Source organism: Neomonachus schauinslandi, chromosome 9 (assembly GCF_002201575.2).
Source record: "Neomonachus schauinslandi chromosome 9, ASM220157v2, whole genome shotgun sequence".
NCBI classification, from domain to species: Eukaryota; Metazoa; Chordata; class Mammalia; order Carnivora; family Phocidae; genus Neomonachus; species Neomonachus schauinslandi.
Window position 1 is genome coordinate 45092705 of NC_058411.1, and position 20723 is coordinate 45113427.

A 20723-nucleotide genomic window follows, 5' to 3' on the forward strand; every position below is an offset into this window, starting at 1 on the left:
AAAAGAAAGTACAATAAACAGTAAAAACAGTAAAAAGAAACTATAGTGGACTTCATTCTAACCCAAAAAGGAAGGCCTGGTTCATGAAGTAGAATACTAATAATTTACATGTTCATATCCATTATTGGATATGCCCTAAAGGTTAGGAAATTGTGAACTATAGTATTGCAAGTGAAACCAGTAAGGGGGGGAAAAAAGGAGAGAATGGCTGAGAGCATATAACATATATATATACACACACACACACACACTCATAAACCATAAGTATACCTTATACACACACAACAGGTATATGGTTGGTAGGTTTCCTAAGAAGGTATCCTGAATGTTTTTTTTTTCTTTTTTCTTTTTTTAAAGATTTTATTTATTTATTTGAGAGAGAGAGAGTGAGAGACAGAGAGCATGAGAGGGAGGAGGGTCAGAGGGAGAAGCAGACTCCCCGCCGAGCAGGGACCCCGATGCGGGACTCGATCCTGGGACTCCAGGATCATGACCTGAGCCGAAGGCAGTCGCTTAACCAACTGATCCACCCAGGCGCCCGGTATCCTGAATGTTTAAGGGTAAAATGTACTGAGACATGTCCCCCAAAACTAATATTAAGAGCTGTTTAAAAAAAAGTTTTAAGTTGACATTAATAACAGGAAAAACTAGAAAAAGTGTCAGATTCAAAGCTCTGACCATTGGCTAGTGATGACTGAGAAAGTGGTCACTTTCTATTTTACTCTCTTATATCTCCAAAAATAGTTATCTTCGGAATGGAATTGAATAAAACAGATACCCAGTAGAAAGAGGGAACTGATAGCTAAGATAAATGAAATAGAGAACACCCAGAGTGGTTTTTTTTTTTTTTTTTTTAAGATTTTATTCATTTATTTGAAAGAACGCGTGCTCCTGCAGGGGCTGGGATGCAGAGGGAGAGGGAAAAGCAGGCTCCCCAGCTCCCCACTGAGCAGGGAGCCCAATGCAGCCATCCCAGGACCCTGAGATCATAACCTGGACCGAAGTCAGACGCTTAACCAACTGAACCACCCAGGTGCCCCAAGAACACCCAGCATTTTAAATTAGTTTGTCTTTTAATCCAGTTGAATTTTGTGGAAAAGCACCAGAGAACTTGTGGTTGAGATTCATCATCAGTCTTGAGCACTGTTTCCCAGTTTCCCAGACATCCTGAACTAGAACAATTACTTGGGGTACTCCATAAAAATACAGGCAAAAAAAAAAACAGTCTTGTGGGGGTTATTGGAATTAAAGGTATAAATGTGAATTCATGATTTTTAAAATACGTGGATGTGTATAGATATCTATATATTCAAGTGTGTATGTATATATATATACTTGCATGTATTTCCCACCTGTGTGCATTGAAAGGGCCAAGAAGCGAGGATACCCCAATCTAATGAGCACACCTAGCACCCAGATCTTTGCCTCCAGTACTATTATTACCTTCTAAGAAGAACTGAGGTTCCTTAGGAAAATGGCTGATTCCAGGCCTGGAGTAGGGTAGGAACAACTTGTCATGACAGAAGGTAGGAAAATGCTCGAAAGAATGATGGGGCAGATCCCACTGGCCAAATCTGGAACAATTTGAGCACCAAAATAATCAAGTAATTATTATTACTTACTATAAGGAATTGGTAATAGTAATTTTAATATAGAATTATAATAAGGATAATATAATAAGGAGTTATAAAACCACTAAAAAATTCATGATCCGTGTTGATTACAAATAGATAAACAAATGGGGGAGAAAGCTTCTTTGCCCACAGTAAATGCAAAGGGCTTTCTGAAAAATGTGGAGGGAATGCTGGAGGAAAATACTCATTTTGCCGCTGTCGTGGTAGGATCAGGTAAAAGAGGCTTGGGCAAGATTAGTCAATGGATGCTTAATTGAGGGCATTATTTTGATGAGGAACAAGATATTTGCATAGTCTTAAAAGTATATCCTCACTGCTTATTAGTTAAAAAAAGGAACAGGTATAGAGTGGAGAAATTAGGCAACACCTTTACTGGGTGTTATGAGGGACAGTCAGAGGACACAGCATCGTTTATGCAGTACTCCAGTCATTAGGAAACATCAAGCAAACCTAGAATGAGGACGTTCCAATAAAGTGAGACTGGGACTGTGTTCTTTTATGTAAAGATTTTTTTATTTATTTATTTGAGAGAGAGAAAGTGAGAGAGAGCAAGCACATGAGAGGGGGGAGGGTCAGAGGGAGAAACAGACTCCCTGCCGAGCAGGGAGCCCGATGCGGGACTCGATCCCGGGACTCCAGGATCATGACCTGAGCCGAAGGCAGTCGCTTAACCAACTGAGCCACCCAGGCGCCCGGGACTGTGTTCTTTTAAAATGTAAATCTTGTGAAAGATGAAGAATGGCTGTGGAGAATGTTCCAGATTAAAGGAGGCTAAAGAGACAGAATAGCTCAATACAACATCATATCCTAGACCATAACTTGTACTGGATGGGGGGAAATGCTACAAAGAATGTTATTAAATCATCTGACAAAATGTGGATGGTAGATCAAATTAGATGAAATATCAAAGTAAATTTATGAAGTTGATTACTACACTTTGAGTATGGAAGAGAATATTCCTAGTCTTAGGAAATATACACTGGAGTATTTAGGGGGTAAAGGATGATGACATATGTAATATATCCTCAAATGGTTCACAAAAAAATGTACATGGGTGTGTGTACTACAGAAACAGGATAAAATGCTAACAATAGATAAACCTTTGGTAAAGGATATATGGATGATCTTTGTGGAGTTGTTTTTTGTTTGTTGTTTTGTTTTTGCAACATTTTATAAGTTAGAAATTATTTCCAGGTAAAAGGTTAAGAAAAGGAATGAAAAAAATGATTTCCAGGATCTCCTCCCTGGAGATTCTGATTCAGTGGGTCTGAGGTAGAGCCTGTGAATTTGTGTTTTTTAACAGTTCCTCAGGTGATACCATCAGGGAAATTTGGGAAACATTGCTTAAGGTATTGTGAAGAACAAAAGAAAACTTAGTGAGAAGCAAGCAGAAATCGTTCTTAATGTTAAAAAAGGAAAGCTGATTCTTCAAATCAAGCCCGTTTAGCACAGGGTTGTTGTTAGCCTGTATTCTGGATTAAATTATTTTTAAACGGTATATGTTTCCTTAAGGAAGCAGTGATAAATAACAGAAATCAGGAATTCTTTAGAATTATATCTTGCCTGTGAATGAACCTTGTTTGGTTTACTCAATAGGCATATGAAAGAGCCTTTTTTTCCCTTTCTGTCAGCCTTTGGAGTTAAAGTAGATGCCATTCAAAACCTGCCACTTAACTAGCTGTGTGACCTTAAATCACATTTCTCACCGTCACAGCTTCCTCACTTATAAGATGGACACAAGATACCTACCTGACAAAGGTTGTCATGAGGATTAAAGATGTAATGTATATAAAGTTCCCAGTACAAGTCCTCATCCTTAGATTCTCAAGTTGTGATTAATTATCTATCTGTCTTTGTGTATTTCAAGGGCTCCCATTTAAGAAAAAAAAGGAATAGACTTACTCTGTTAACTCTAGAAAGTGAATAAAGATCAGTGATAGAAAATATGGAAAGGAACATGCTTGTTTACTAATGAAGAACTTTGTAAGTAACTAAAGCTGCCTTAAAAAAAAACAGGAATGTCTCAAGGGAAAAAATTGTAAATAATGTGATGGATTTTAACTAAACGTACTTGTAGTGATCATTTCACAATTTATACATCTATCATATCGTTATGCTGTGCACCTTAAACTTATACAATGTTATGTGTCAATTATATCACAATAAACTGGAAAAAAGTTTTTAAAAACTAGAAGTATCCACCTTAGAGTGGAGATACTCATTGGGGTGGATGCCGAGAGACTTAACCGGGATGCCACTGAAGGGACTCATTCACAGCAGCTTAAATTAGATCATCTCTTAGTTCCCCTTTCACTGAAGATTGTGAGATGCTCATGGGAGGGCCCTAATTAGTGATTGTGCCAATAATTGTTAAAAAGCCATGGTTAAGGGAAAAGTTTTGTATATCAATTAGTGCTTCTCAGGTCATACTTTCCAAGGACCAATTTAAAAAAAGGAAACTAGGGGTGCCTGGGTGGCTCAGTCGTTAAGCATCTGCCTTCGGCTCAGGGAGCCCTGCATCGGGCTCCCTGCTTTGCGGGAAGCCTGCTTCTCCCTCTCCCACTCCCCCTGCTTGTGTTGCCTCTCTCGCTGTGTCTCTCTGTCAAATAAATAAATAAAATCTTTAAAAAAATAAAAATAAATTTAAAAAAGAAGCTAATCCAGACTACAGAGACATCATCAAAGAGCCTTTGGCCCTGACTTTAACCCTGAATAAAGTAACATGAAAAATCCAGAGAGAACTATACATCTTGTACATCTGAAATCTCTTTTCAATGACTTTTAAAAATGAAAAATTTTAAAGAGAATGGTCATGGACATCTCTTGTTGTTATTACTTGAAAATCATTCAACTGATGCATATAACTAAAACTCTCTAAATTACTTTTACCCATTAAAATTTCCTGAAGCAGAGAGAAGGACAAAGGACTAATTATATTCATCAGCCATACTTTGTGGGTTTGGATTCTCTGTTGAAACCGCTGGCTTTTTCCTTTTGGGTTAATTTTCTTCATAAATTTTAACTTTTAAAGCAGCAGTTATGAGAACTAAAAACTCTTAAGCTTTTGAAGAGCCATCAATTGCCTACCGTGTGAGAGGCTAGCTGACTTGATTAGATAATATTGTAGAGCTAATAAAATTAATATCACAGGGTATATCATTAATCTTGGTTCATATATCTCAAATGAATATACTTGGTCACAAAGGGATCTTAGCTGGGAGAATATAATTGGATCAGCGAGGAGAAGGAGAAAAAACCCTAGTTAGTGTGGACTTTGTGGACACAAAATAGAGGTGGAGTTTTCCTTTTTCTGCTGACTGGATGATTTATAAAAGCATTTCAAGGTAATGCACAACTGTTTAAAACTTGGCTTTCAAAATCATCATGTTTTGGAACACAAACATTCCTGTTTGTGTAAGCTATGGGCAAAGATTAAAAATGCTACCATATCTAAATATGTTCTAATAAAGAAACATGAAGACCACTTATATTCAAGCATATGATTATTAAAATAGATGAAAGCATCAGCTCTCCAGAAACTGTCCATTCTGTGTCATGGTGAAATATTTTAACATCAAATAGACTTTCTCTGTCTTGGATATTTACCCTTGTTTTGTTATCCATATATGATTACTGAAGTATTGGGTATAGTGAGAAGTGCTTTAAAATTTTTTTGATATGAAATAGGTTACTCATTGGTAGAGATGCTGGTAGATCTTTTCCCTTTTTTTAATTTTTAAATTTTGATGGGGAAGGTGGTATTTTAAAACAAAAAGATTGGATACCTTTTGCCAGAGTACTTAAGTATATATCTTTTAGTGTTTCTAGATTTCCATAGTGTAAGTCTTAAAATCAAGGACTTCAAAAGTAAAAACTATTAATAAATGTTGCTTTTGAAGGAATTTATCTTGTCTGTATGTTAGGTTTTTCTGGACCTCCTTTCATGTAGATTATGAATCAAGAAAATTACAAATTTTAACGTTACTTGATATTCTTGTCAAAGCTAAGTCCAGAGCATTACACTATAACTCCCTTTGAGCAGAGCCCTGTAATTCTTATCGCACTGCATACTCCTTAAACTATATTGACTGGAATTATCTACAACCCACGTCTTAGAAGGTTTTTATATGCATTTGCCACTTAAGGCAGTAGTTCCTAAAATGTGGTATCCAGAACTGCTGAATCAGACACTCTGGATTGGAGCCTAGCGATCTGTCTTTAACAAGCCCTCCATGTGATTCTCATGCACTTTGAAAGTTGGAGTTGGCTTTTCCCAAGAAAAAAAAATGTCCAGTTAAAGTATAAGCTTTGTTTGCATTTCTCCCTAGAGAAAAGGCAGCTTATCACCCTTCTACATGCTAGCAGCTCCTCCTATCCTTCTCTTCTCTCATTGGCTGAATATATTTCATCAGACCCAACACATGCTTTCAGTAGCTTTAAGCAGACCTCAGTATTGCATTGTAGAGTCCCGTGATGCCAACCGTCAGGAGAGAGCACCATGCCTTCGTTCCTGTCCCTGCTAATCCTGCCAAGCATGAATGCTCAACTGATTTTCAGTTAATGTCAGCAGGTAGAAAATGTTCAGTAAAATCTAGCGGAGGCTAGTTGCCTCTTGAGATGGAATAACAAGACCAAAAATAGAAGTAACACATAAGTAATATTTGTACGTCAGAGCGGCGGCTGGCATTCTAAGAAGTACTGAAATGAGGAAGTAAATTAATAACAGGCAGGAAATTTATAATCACATAGTAGTAAGCAATGGTAGGGTGAGGAGAGGACTGCCTTAAAACTCCGTCAGGGCCCAGTATGGGTTGGTCAACAAACAAACATCTTTCTGACTTTATGGGCTGTTTCAGTTAATATTTGTTAAAGCTAAATTTCAAAGGAAGCAATTTTACAAAGAAAAATGACTAAGGTACTTCTCACATTACTAACCTTAAGCCTTAAAAAGCCCTGCTTTGCAGCCACATGAAACAACATTTCACTCATATCCATATTGCCAACTTAATGGGAATCTTGGAATATCGAGTAGATATCCATGTTAGCTTTTTTTTCAATCATACAATGGCCTTTCATTACCTTACTCTTATCTAAATGCACAATGTCATAACATATATGTTAGCACACCTGTTAGCATAAACCCAGATAGTCTTTCTCTAAAATTTACTATAGCTTAAAACTACAAGATACAAAAGTTTAGAATAGCATAAGAATGAGTTGCAATGAAGAAGAAATTTGAAGGGGCTCTTTGGGAAACTTACTGGACTCTGCATGGAACTTTGTTTTTTAATCTCTGAAACTGCTGGCGTTTATAGCTGCTTTAAGGACCGTGAAGACATCTAGGTGGTAATATCTGCTTTCATTCCTTAGCGATGAGATGGATTACACATTATGTATACTTTTTCATTTTCTGCAAGGTTTTGAAGCACCTGAGTTAATTTTAATGATTTAGGTATATTTGGCCAGTAACATCTGTTTTTCTTTCTTAATGTATTTGGGTTTAGAAATAAAGTTTATAGCAAAGTCAGTGACTACTCTAATATGATAATGTTTTCTTATTTCAAACAGCTAGTTAAAGGCCTTCAGCAAGAGCTGAATCGATTATATTCCCTTTTCTGTTCTCGGAATCCAGACTTTGAAGAAAAAGGGGGTAAAGTCTCAATAGTGTCACATTCTTTGGGATGTGTAATCACTTATGACATAATGACTGGCTGGAATCCAGTTCGACTCTATGAACAGTTGCTGCAGAAGGAAGAAGAGTTGCCTGATGAACGATGGATGAGCTATGAAGAACGACATCTGCTGGATGAACTCTATATAACAAAGCGACGGTAAAATACCCTACCTAGTCTCTTCAAAGCATTTTAAAAGTGTTTGTGGAATTACTGGACTTCTTAGGAGAACACTGTAAGATGTTCATGATAAAGAAAAATATATTATTCGGAGTGCGAAGATTATTAGATGCCTAATCAGCTAGAGACTTTTGTTAATTTTCATGCTAATTGCATGTGTGTTCCAATAGCACAAAATAAGTTGTTTTGTCATCATCTTATTTTTCCTTCCATCTCTTCTTCACAATTTATTAGGAGTGAAACCTAAAACTTACTCCAACCTGAGTCACCACACAGAATCCTTATCGAAAATGTTTACCAGTTTATAATCCTTCATAGTTTTTACGAATCTTAGAGATGGGCCTTTGTCTGTCTTACTATTCTGAAAATAATTTTAAAACCCTTTTTTCCTTGGCACATAAATTTTTTCACAGATTTACAATTATTTGATCACTTGTGGCCTTCCTGATACTATCTTATAATTCTTTAACACATTCCTATCTTCATCTGTAGTTACATATTGCTCTATTCTTTGTCTTCTTAATGCAGCCCATCAGTTCTAGTGGAATAGTGAAAAGTCACTGATTCTGATAGTTAGCATCATATAAAAACAACCAATTTAGTTGACTAAAACTTCTTTTCAGGAAGCCTTGGATTTGTTTTAGTCTTATAGAAGTTGCCTAAGGATTTCATTTAGAATATTATTAAGTACCATAGGCTAGATACATAAATTTTGTAGTGTCAAAATAATTATAGTTTTGAAAGAAAATATAAGCAAGCCTCAGAGTAGCATTTGAGATATAAAATCCAGTAAAAAAAAAAAAAAAAAAAGAGGTTTAGAAAATGAACTGAACCTTTAAAAAAAATTAGTTCTGTTATTTATTAAATGTAAGTAGATACAGAACATTATAATGGGAAAAAATTGAAATAACCCAAATGTTAATCAGCAGAGAAGGATTAATAAACTGTGGTTGATCTGATCTGTATGAAGGACAATTACACAGCTATTACAAAGATTGAAGTAAATCAGGAGGCAATGAAATGAAAAGACCTCCAAGATTCACTATTAAATGTAGAAAAAAAGAAAGACATGGAACAGTGTATATGGTATGAACATTCGGTGTGATTCTTTTTTATTTAAGATGTATATATGCTTGTATTTGCCTCACATTTTTCTGAAGGATCCTCCCAAAGAGCTATTAACAGCAACTATTATGAAGAGTAGGGGTACTTTTACTAATCATTTTATAAATATTTATAGACTGCAGCAGGTGCATTTGTTAAATACTGTCAATAGGGATTAATTTTAGGGATTGGATAATGGGTCATCATTTTCTTTAGTGAACTAGTGAGCATCTAATATTTATGAAATTATAAATATTAGTACATAATCTCATACTGCTTCCTAGGCTGAGAGAAATAGAAGAACGGCTACATGGATTGAAGGCATCATCCATGACACAAACACCTGCCTTAAAATTTAAGGTAAGGAAAGAGAGATGAGATTTTCATTATTTATCTGTTTCTTTTCAAACATCATTTGAAGCATGACATTAGCACTCAAGTGAAATCTGAATTTTTATTTCAAATGAATATATATTGAACACATATTGTGTATTGGACATTGCTAGTTTTGGAGTTCTGCAAGGAAGAGAATGGACAAGATGGTTCCCCAACCATCAGAATCTGTAACGCAGCGTTACTGATACTATTAGCAGTGTATCGATGACACATACATGAGAGAGGGGTTTAAATTTTGCCCGGAAAGGTTTAGAAAGGAATGACATTTGTACTTGATCTCAGTAAATTGGATTTTGCCAAGTGGAGGAAAAGAGAAATGCTATTCTGTGTAAAAGAAACAGCATAACAAAGGTGTGGAGGAATATGACTTCATAGTACAGGAAACATGAAATAATCTCAAATAGTGGGAAGAGAAAAAGAGAGACAGATTTGGGAAATATTTAGCATTTAGAATTAACAAACCTTAGTAACCAGCTGGTTGTGGCTGATAAGAAAAATAAGTAGAAGTATAATTAGTGATGAATTTAGGGATGGAAAGTTGGCATTTCATTCAGTGAGAAGTATATGACAGAAACACAAGATGGGGTGTATGTGGTTAGTTCAGGGAAAAAAAAAAAAAAGAATGCACAGGATTGGGCAACGGGCTGTGGGGTAACAGGAAAAGCTAGAAATAAAGACCTTATATTTGATTGGACAGTGGGAAACTTTTCAGGGTTTTTGAGCATCAGAATGGAGCTGTTGAAAGCAGTGGTTTAGAAGAATGAAAAGTGACCAGAGAGATGTGGACATTGACCTGACTGTTGGAAAGGACACAGCCTATAGCTGAATAACAGAGAACTTGTTTGCAGTGTTAAATGGAGCATGGCATACGTTCCCTAATACTCATTTCCTTTTGAATGTTTACCCTAGGATAGTGTACTATATTATCTCTTCTTGAAATCTCTTTCTTTTATCACAGGAACTTAATATCCAGGGTAAGTAATGGAATGATGCAGAAATTTTTTTTTAAAGCAGTAAGAATTTTCTTACTGAGCCTATCTCTATGACTTATGTTTTCTTTTTAAACTTAACACATTTAAAAGCCATATGGTAAAGTTACAACTTATATTTAAAAACCGTATGAGCGTGGTCTTTGGAGACATCCCCGCCTGGAATTTGAGTTCCATCTCTGCCACCATTATTACATATAATCAATGTGTTAAATACATAGAAATGATCTGATAGAAAAAGTAAACTCTTCTATTTCAAGTCCTGGGATTTTTACTGGAGAGTTGAGTATGATCCACCAAGTACATTAGGTTCTCAGTATTAAATATCATACTACTAGAACTTATACACTATAATTGTGTATTCTTCTAAAACAGTCATATGTAGTCTAATAAGAGGGACTTTTAATTGTTATTTAATGACTCATGGATAAAAAATATAGAAATCTGAAATTTAAAAAGGAATATCTGATGCATTGTCAAATATTTAGGTCTCCGGACATCTAAGAGGAACAGAATAGGAGGATTTACTTTGAGAATACAGGTGTTAGATCTGTTACAGGTGACCACTGAATTTAAAAAAAAAACAAACTATTGACAAATACTGGTCTGGAGAGTGGGAAACTTTGTTTCTGATCATGAAGCTTTGCTGCTAACTGGTTATGTAATGTCAGCCAAATCATTTAAGATCTCGAATTCATCTGGGGGCACCTGGGTGGCTCAGTCGTTAAGTGTCTGCCATCAGCTCAGGTCATGATCCCAGGGTCCTGGGATCAAGCCTCGCATCGGGCTCTCTGCTCCTCGGGAAGCCTGCTTCTCCCTCTCCCGCTCCCCCTGCTTGTGTTCCTGCTCTCACTGTCTCTCTCTGTCAGATAAATAAATAAAATCTTAAAAAAAAAAAAAATCTCGAATTCATTTGTTTACTCCTCTCTGGACGAGGAGGTTAGACTAAATGAAGCGTTTTTTCACCTTTAAAATTCTTTGATGGATGTAGATATCATTACTCCTAGAATAATTACTGGTGTGTTTGTGAAACTGCATTCCAATCATAAAGAAAAGTTATTCATTCCAGGGATGTAGGAATTTAACAAACATTTATGAAATGCCTGACCAAAGCATAAAGCATTTTGCTAGGGTGTATATGTATATATGTGTGTGTATCAAGCAGAAGGATTTACAAAAAGAAAAAAAAAAAGAAAAGAAGAAAGAAAGGATTTACATAGCTTCTCTTCTATCTCAACTATTTTTTGTATCTTTCTTTCCTTTATTATCTTAATTATCTTTTCCTTTCAAAATTGGTGTTTTCGTCTGTTTCACTATTTCAAATGCTTTTTCCTATAATTTTAATTAACACAAGTTAATTTTCTTCAGACATATTGAAGTTACCCAGTCCTTTAAAAACAAACAAAAACTTTCTCATACCTTCTTTAACATAAAGGACCATTTTCAAAATATATAGTCATTCATTTGGAAAAAAAGAAGAATCACTTCGGATGCAGTGGTGGGAAGAGATTAAAAGTACATAAAATTGAAGCCAGAGACAATATAGTTACAGTGCAGTCCAGATGAGAGGCCATGAGGAGAAGTGTTAGAGTCTGTTGGAATAACTTCTTTGATGTGGGGAGGAGAGGGAAGGATGAATTGGGGATGTCTCACTCATCAGGATAATGGGACATATGAGAGACGTAGGGTAACTTTAGGAGGAAGGGGTGTCACGTTCTGTATATAATCCAGTGCTGCTGACCACACTAGTTTTCTAGAAGCCCTCTCCCGTGGCTTCCATGTATACTGCATTATCCTGGTTCTCCTTTTCCTTTCACTCTCCCATTTGTAGTCTGCCTCCTTCACCTGCTAATCAAATGTAGACATTGCTCATAGCTCCAGCTAAAGCCCTCTCTTACTCTGTGCAATTCCTAAGCCATCTTACCCCTTCTCTGGCTTTATATGTCACTTCTGTAGTGGTGACACATGGACTTGGGAGAGAACATATCCAACTCTCCATCTCTTGCCCTAAAATCTCGGCCCATTAGGTATGTTACAGATAGTTCAAACTTACCTTGAACAAAAACAGGACTTACCTAGAGTTTCCTGTTGTAGTAAATGAACCACTGTCTTCCCAGTCAGCCAGACCCAAAGCTTGTAACTTGCCTCTGACTCATTCCTCATCCCCATCTCCATTCGGTCATGTTGATTCCACTCTCTCATCTCCCATTTCCATTTCTGAATGGAACTTTTTTTTTTAAGATCTTATTTATTTATTTGACAGAGACACAGCAAGAGAGGGAACACAAGCAGGGGGAGCAGGAGAGGGAGAAGCAGGCTTCCCGCCAAGCAGGGAGTCTGATGCGGGGCTCGAAGCGGGGCTCGATCCCAGAACCCTGGGATCATGAGCTGAACCAAAGGCAGACGCTTAATGACTAAGCCACCCAGGCGCCCCTGAATGGAACATCTTGTCCAGCCCAGTTCAGATTATCTTTTGCTTAAACACTTTCAGTAGTTTCCTAACTTGTCTCTGAGTCACCGGAGTCTCAGTTTTCCAGTTCATCCACACACTACTACCAGGTTTACTAACCACTTAAGACATGGGTCAAATCCTGTTCTTCTTTACTACCTATAAAATCAATTAAGTCCTACTTTTTTTATCAAATAGTGAAGGTTCTGTACATTCTCATTCCAAGTTACATTTTCCTGACACCCAATTTTTCAACTATATCTGACTATTTCTATTTTCTAAATTGAGCCAGGTTCTCTCCTGCGTCTGCCTTAGTTCATAGTGATTTTATCAATCTAAAGTGTCCTCCTGTCTGGCCCAGTGACTCAGCCCCAAATGTAGAAATCCTTTTTACCTTTTATCACCAATGTTGAATGCTTCCTCCCTGTGTAGCAGAAGACATGAACAGACATTTCTCCAAAGAAGACATACGGATGGCCCACAGACACATGAAAGGGTGCTCAACATCACTCCCCATCAGGGAAATGCAAATCAAAACCTCAGTGAGATACCACCTCACACCTGTCAGAAAGGCTAAAATCAACAACACAAGAAACAGCAAGTGTGGGTGAGGACATGGAGAAAAAGGAACCCTCGTGGACTGTTGGTAGGAATGCAGACTGGTGCAGCCACTGTGGAAGACAGTATGGAGGTTCCTCAAAACATTAAAAATGTAATACCATACGATCCAGTAATTCCACTACTGGGTACTAACCCAAAGAGTACAGAAACACTAATTTGAAAAGATAGATGCACCCCTGTGTTTACTGCAGCATTATTTATAATAACCAAATTATGGAAGAAACATAAATGTCCCTCAATAGATGAATGGATGAAGAAGATGTGAGATATATATATAGATATATATGTATATATATATGCCATGGAATATTAGCCATTTAAAAAAGAATGAAATCTTGCCTTTTACAAAACATGGATGGATCTAGTGGGTATAATGCTATGTGAAATAAGTCAGAGAAAGACAAATACCTTTATGATTTCACTCATTTGTGGAATTTAAGAAACACATTGACAAACAAAAAGACAAACAAATAGACCCTTAAATACGGAGAACTAAATGGTAGTTGCCAAGGAGAGGTGTGGGGGGGTGGTGATGGGTGAACTAGGTATAGGGGATTAAGAATACACTTACTGTGTTGAGTTCTATATAGAGTTGTTGAATCACTATATTGTACACCTGAAACCAACAAACATTGTTAATTATACTGGAATAAAAAAAAACTTCACACAATGTGGGAAAAACATGCTTCTTCCTGTGTAAACACCCTCAGAGTTGGAATTATTCCTTTCTTTCTTATTATTTTTTTTTAGATTTATTTATTCTTTTATTTATTTGAGAAAGCACAAGCAGGGGGAGTGGCAGGCAGAGGGAGAAGCAGGCTCCCTTTTTATAAAATATTCACCTAATTTTAGTAGTAAAGCATATCAATAATAAATACATACCCATGTCAGTGGCATGGTTCTGTTATTAAAGTGTTTAATCTTACCAAACACTTGAATAAACAATGATCACTTGAATAAAATAGAATCTTTATTCTTTTTTTTTTTGTAAGCTATATTCCTACAGTTTGTACAACTCTCATTCTATTCAACACCATTTTTCAGAGCAAGGAGCCCGATGCGGGTCTTGAACCCAGGACCCTGGGATCATGACCTGAGCCGAAGGCAGATGCTTAACTGACTGAGCCACCCAGGCGCCCCTTTTCTTTACTCTCTTATAGCAGTCTTTCTCTCTATTCATTTATTTTATTCTGCCTCCCCCACAGGATTGTAAACTCTTTGAGTGCAGAAGTTCTGCCTTATTGGTCTTTGTAGACTTCACAGCACCTAAAATATTACTTAACACAAAATAGTAGCTTAATGCAACTAAGGCGGTCTTCCTCATTCTTCTCATTCTTTGTTTTCTATTAGATTTAAGGAAAAAGACGTTGCTTCTGAAAATAGATTTTTAGAATAATGGTTGGCATATAATTAACAAGTAATGCGGATACCATCTGAACAAAGCTCATGAAAAAAGACTTTGAAGATAATTTTATTCGCATTTTTACCATGTATTATATTGTGCCCAAATTCTGCTGAAAAGCATTTCACCGGTTTTAAAATTTAGGATAACTTTATCGTTTTAGGTTGAGAATTTCTTCTGCATGGGATCCCCACTAGCAGTTTTCTTGGCATTGCGTGGCATCCGCCCAGGAAACACTGGAAGTCAAGACCATATTTTGCCCAGAGAAATTTGTAACCGGTTACTAAATATTTTTCATCCAACAGATCCAGTGGTGAGTTGCAGTTACGGATGTTTTTCCCTCAATACTAACCATTCCTAAAGACTCTATAAGAAATATTGCAAGGTACACCTGAACTAATGAGAAATTAGTTCATTTATCTGATTATATTTTCATAGATTCCTGTTTTTAAGACATTTGTGTGTTGGTTAATTTATAGGTCTCAGAAAATACCTTAGAGATGATCTGTTTATGTTATAGTGTAATAGCATAATGAAAATATTATCTCTGGACAATTAATACCTGGAACAGGAGTCTTCTTAACTGTTAAACCATTACCGGTTGTGATACCAATAACCCAGGAACCATAAATTTTAAAATCCCACTTTAAACTCTTCTTTCTCGAAAGCATGCTACAATATTGAAATGTGTCTGGTAGGTCCCCTTAGAAATGAAAATATTTTAATATTATGTGTTAAACATGAAAAAATGGATGAATTTATTTTAGCCTGGTGGGATTATAAAATTTGAGGTTTTTATATTCTTTCTTATGTTTGTACTGTTAATAATTTTTTAATGTAAATACTCCAGTGATCTTGCATCCAGGTAGACCATGTAATACCAAGTAAGATTTTTAGATGAGAAAAATGCTTCCTTAAATCCTTTTTGGGGACAAGGTTAGGTATAACTAAATTTAAAACAAACCATTTTAAATAGCATTCATTCTCAGAAAAATAGCTTTGTCTTTTAAAAGATCTTTAGCTGGTACCAAGTAAATATAACATTGATTAAATACAAGAATTTTAGAAAATTTCCTATATGTTAAAGAATCAAAAATGCTATATTTAAGAAATAAATTTCACTGAGTTGGAAACTAGTATTAGATTCAAATACAGACGGCACAATCTTGGCCAAGTCTCTCCTGAGACTGTTTGTTATCTGTATGTTGCAGATGATAATATTTTACCTCATAAGGTTGTTGGTATTAAGTAAAATATATGTGAAAACACCCAGCTAGACATTAAGTATTTCATTAATATACATTCATTTTACTCATTGCCTTATAACTTGAAAGTGAGAGTTCATAGGGGAACTCTCTTCATTGTATACCCTATTCTGGGTATAATCTTAACTTTGTTATATTATAAAGGGGGGCTCCAAAGTCATTGTATTATTTTAAGTTATTTTTATTATTCATTTTATAGTTTTCCTGTGACTTTTTTAAGTGAAATTTTTTTTAATAAAGTTTGTGTCAGAACTGTGCTAGGCAGTATTTAAAAACGTTATCTGTTCCTCAACATCCTTGTGAGGTAGGAAGCAGTAATCTCCTTCCTATAGCTCGGGAAACAGTGTCTCTGAGACCTTGCAACTCAGTAGGTGTCATACACTTAATAAGCAACAGAGGCCGGAATATGAACTTGGGGAATTCTAATTCTAATTGGCCAAATCCATTCATTACCTTTTCTGCTATATCATCCCTTCTTCACGTTAGACAAATGGTCTTCTATCAGCATGTAATTTGTGCTGTTACTATGTTAATGTATTTGAAAAAAGAGCTTACTGAGAGCTCCTAAAATATTACAGATTGACCTTATTTATCATGTTCTAGTTTATGTTTACTGCTTCAGCTTTGTTGTTGAGACTAACATAAATCTAATTGTTAGATGATATCAGAATACAATAAAAATGAATGTTTCTCTGAAAAACAAATTAACGGGCACTGTTAGCTTAGACCAACACTAATTGGTTTCTTAATAATCTCATCATTAAGGATATATAATTAGACCAATTACATATTATTAACAGTAAACAAATAGGAATGCATGTTAGAAATACCTGGTTTTTTTAAATTCCCTAAGGTCTGCTGAGCAGGCAATAGAATAAGAATAAACAGTTTAGTAAAATCCAACCATTGTGCCTTAATGTTGTGTTTCTTTGAATTTTTTTTAATCAAGGCTTATAGATTAGAACCGTTAATACTGAAACACTACAGCAACATTTCACCTGTCCAGATCCACTGGTATAATACTTCCAATCCTCTACCTTATGAGTACATGAAGCCAAGCTTTCTCCATCCAGCAAAAGAACCTACCTCAATTTCAGAGAATGAAGGCATTTCAACAATACCAAGCCCTGTGACCTCACCAGTCTTGTCCCGCCGACACTATGGGGAATCTATAACAAATATAGGCAAAGCAAGTATATTAGGTAATTTCTCTTAAGTATTTCTTATCAGTAAATATAAGCACTTTTTTAGATAGGCATTAAATTTGGGGTACTTGAAAATACTCTCTGTATTACAAAACATCCAACACTTAATCCCTGTGTTTAGGATTAACTACCCTCTCACTGTTCATACTGAGAGCCAAAAGCCCTAAATGTTCTCTAATTAGATCAGATCTTGTAGTTTTAGACTATGAGATAGCTGGATATTCAGGGGAAGGTCTGGGAATCAAGACCCTCAGTTTAATCTTGGCCTTGCCACCTACTGTGAGATCTTGGGTAAGTCACATCATTTTTAATGGTCTGCTTCCTCATCTGTAAAATGAGGGAATACTTGAGTTCTAAGGGTGCCCCCGCCAACGAGTTCCCCACTTTGTGTCTTAACAGTCTTTCAAACCGGGTCCATCCTGGGGGCAACAAGGATATTTAATTTCTCTAAATGATTGCCAACACCAGCCACAGTGTTTGGTGTAGCCCTGGAGCTCAATTATGTGCCACTTGAATTAGTCCATTGCTCTTGGTTACGGGTTGTCTTAATATAAAATGCCACAAGATGGCACTATAAATAGGCGTTTCATTGATATTTCACTTTGTCATACAGATTGTTTATGATAGCTTTTTATAAAATATTCACCTAATTTTAGTAGTAAAGCATATCAATAATAAATACATACCCATGTCAATGGCATGGTTCTGTTATTAAAGTTTTTAATCTTACCAAACACTTGAATAAACAATGATCACTTGAATAAAATAGAATCTTTATTCTTTTTTTTTTGTAAGCTATATTCCTACAGTTTGTACAACTCTCATTCTATTCAACACCATTTTTACTTAGAAACCTACAATATAAATTGCAGTTTTCCTATGTTCCCACCCTGGAAAAATATGACTAGGGCTTGGTTCCTCTGCCAGGTGGCTGTAACTGTGGATAGTGCTCTGTAGCTTGGTATGTGGTGTGATTCAACAGACTGACTGCCCTGTTGTGTGAAATACAGGGGCCGCTAGCATTGGAAAGGGCCTTGGAGGAATGTTGTTCTCAAGATTTGGACGTTCATCTACATCACAGTCGTCTGAGGCATCAAAAGACTCAGTAGAAGACGAGAAGAAGCCAGTTGCCTCGCTTCCCACGACCACTGTTGCAACACAGATCCTTCCACACAGCAGTTCTGGCTTTCTGGATTCTGCATGTTAGTTCATACTCTTCTTTCCTTACGTTTATACCCTATCTCTTAACAACTTGAGGCACAGAGGATGAAGATACTGACAGGAGCAGTCAACTCTAACTCTAAAGCATAAGTTAGCTTTTAAAGAAAAAATGCTTTCCTTTGATTATATTTTTAAGTGTAATTCCCAGGTAAATGCAGTATTACTCTCTGCATTGGTGACTTAATAGTTAAGAATTATTAATAATCAGCGCCTGGTGGCAAGGTGTCTTAAACATCAAGTATAAAACAAATCTCTTCGGGGTGAGCACCCCCTGATTTTTACGAAGTAGTTTTTATAATATGGCCTTAAAAATTAATTTAACTGCTTCAAACCTATACTGTGTATATTCTTGATACTTTTTATTTTTTTTTATTTTTTTATTTTTTTTTAAAGATTTTATTTATTTATTTGAGAGAGAGAATGAGAGACAGCACAAGAGGGAAGAGGGTCAGAGGGAGAAGCAGACCCCCCGCCGAGCAGGGAGCCCGATGCGGGACTCGATCCCGGGACTCCAGGATCATGACCTGAGCCGAAGGCAGTCGCTTAACCAACTGAGCCACCCAGGCGCCCTATTCTTGATACTTTTTAAAAGCCACTATGCCAAAACCATCCTGCTGCTAATTCCACAGTTCCCTTCATCCAACCAAATTATAAGACTTTCAGGCTTATATTATTGTATTGGATCTGCTGTATGGCTTTCAATCCTATCCCAGCTATCTAGCAAAAGTAGATATTCAAGAAGTAAGTGAATGAATGGATAGTTATGCTGGACTTAGCATTACCATGGAGCTTTATTTAATTTTTTCCACTAGATTTCTAAGGTTTAAGATCTTGAATAGTTGTGAAACTCTTACACATTTATTATATATATCTAATTCCAAGGGTCTAAATTTGAACCTTATATTTAAGTGTCCATTAAAATAAGACTAGTAAGTCCTATTTTTCTATTGATTTACGTAAGGAAATGTGGATTCTCAAACTAGCTGCTTTTTGTAACTATAGCCAGCAGAAAGCTTTCCTTCCTTTTGTCAATAAATGTTTAAGCAGATTTTATTTCAGATACTTGTAGCCTTATTTTCTTGCTGTGTCTGCTACTCTAAATTTTAAAATGACCAGCATCCATTGCCATCCATAAAACGTACTTAAAAAGGAAACTCAGATGTGGCAGTCCTAGAGGCTGGATCTTTCTCCACAGTCAGGCCCACTCCAGAAGGAATTATCCTGGACATTCCTGACTTGGACATTCCTATTTGGGCCAGTAACATTTTTTTAACTTAATCCTATTTATGTCAGACTCTGAGTACTGAAAATTTTATAATTGTAAGCCTTTTGAACACTGCCTAGAAAATTCATTTTAGACTTTGATATTTGTACAAAATTCATTTTTTAGTTTCTTACATAAGTTCCTATACTATTGCTGACTTAAGTTTTTACTTCTATTTAATACCAGAAATGTGACTGTAAAAATACAAAATTCTATTGTGACATGCCGAAGTCAAAACTCTAAACTTCCGAGGAAAAATACTTTCAAAGAATTTTGTAAGATGGCAGGTAAAAAGTCACAATTCCTTGTAATGTTAATGCCCCCGAGAAAGGGTAATGAAGACATAAAGAGAGAATCTATGGTATCTGAGGGAAGAAAGCTGTTTTTTAGGTCTTTTTACTGTTTAACATAGTAATTTCAAAATGGTAATAGAGAAACCTCTCTCTTCTTTCAGGACAGCAGTTATAGAGGTGCTTAGCTATATTGCATCATTATATTTTGATAGCTTAACAATACACTTTCTGTCATTCTTGCATATAAATTCTTTGTTGGTCCTAATGGTAAATACCTTGTCGACTATAGACTCCACTAAATATGAGCTAATGGTAACTCTTGGTTAACATATATTTATCTCTAGACATCGATGTAGCTATTAAAATTAAACTACTATAGAATTCCACGTTTTAAACCAAATTCCCAAGATTTGCCTTACTAATTCTCAGACTTGCTTCAATAATACACTTTTCTATGTAATCCTGATTTAGACATTCCTTATGTCATACTTGCTGTATCTTGCAAATCATAAAGCCTTTCTTCCTTAAATCTTCTTTCTGGAATTTGGTCATCATGACTAGGTGATTCTGGCTTCCTTCCTTCTTTCTGCTCACACTGATTGCCTCAGTTCTTCTTGATAACCTTTATTCTGAAGCTTCAGATTCTCTTGCTTTTTGAAGGTAAGATGGACACAGACTTTGAATTCATGAATCAATCTGGGTTTCTCTCTTTGAAGAGTATGTGTGTGTTGTCCGTTGAAACCACTTTATTGTCATCAAGTTGAAGCATCTTAGATAGCTATTCTTCATTTCTTTTGAAAAGTCCAGGCTTATATACGGTGGTTTTATGGTTCCATTTCTTGTGCTCCTCTGTGTTTGTAACATATTATATATAAAAAAAAAAAAGTCTGTTTCTTTTAGCATGTTTTGCCTCTACATTAGAATTTATGTGAGCTATAAATTTTGGAGGTATCTGGGTGTCAACAGATTATGACATTGTATTTCAAAGTTAATTATGCTTACATTTTCCATGAAAGAGCTCTTCATAA

General features: G+C 36.0%; 1 protein-coding gene across 3 annotated transcripts in view; it reads left to right on the forward strand.

Annotated features, from left to right (window-relative positions):
- The window catches only part of DDHD1 (DDHD domain containing 1), a 94582-nt gene that overhangs the window by 66975 nt on the left and 6884 nt on the right, over nt 1-20723 (forward strand). For all 3 annotated transcript variants that reach the window (XM_044917771.1, XM_021701322.1, XM_044917770.1), the window contains 5 exons: nt 7203-7465; nt 8875-8950; nt 14611-14760; nt 16662-16914; nt 17928-18119. In XM_044917771.1, the coding sequence (XP_044773706.1) occupies nt 7203-7465; nt 8875-8950; nt 14611-14760; nt 16662-16914; nt 17928-18119 (934 nt within the window). The remainder of the gene's footprint in view (nt 1-7202; nt 7466-8874; nt 8951-14610; nt 14761-16661; nt 16915-17927; nt 18120-20723) is intronic.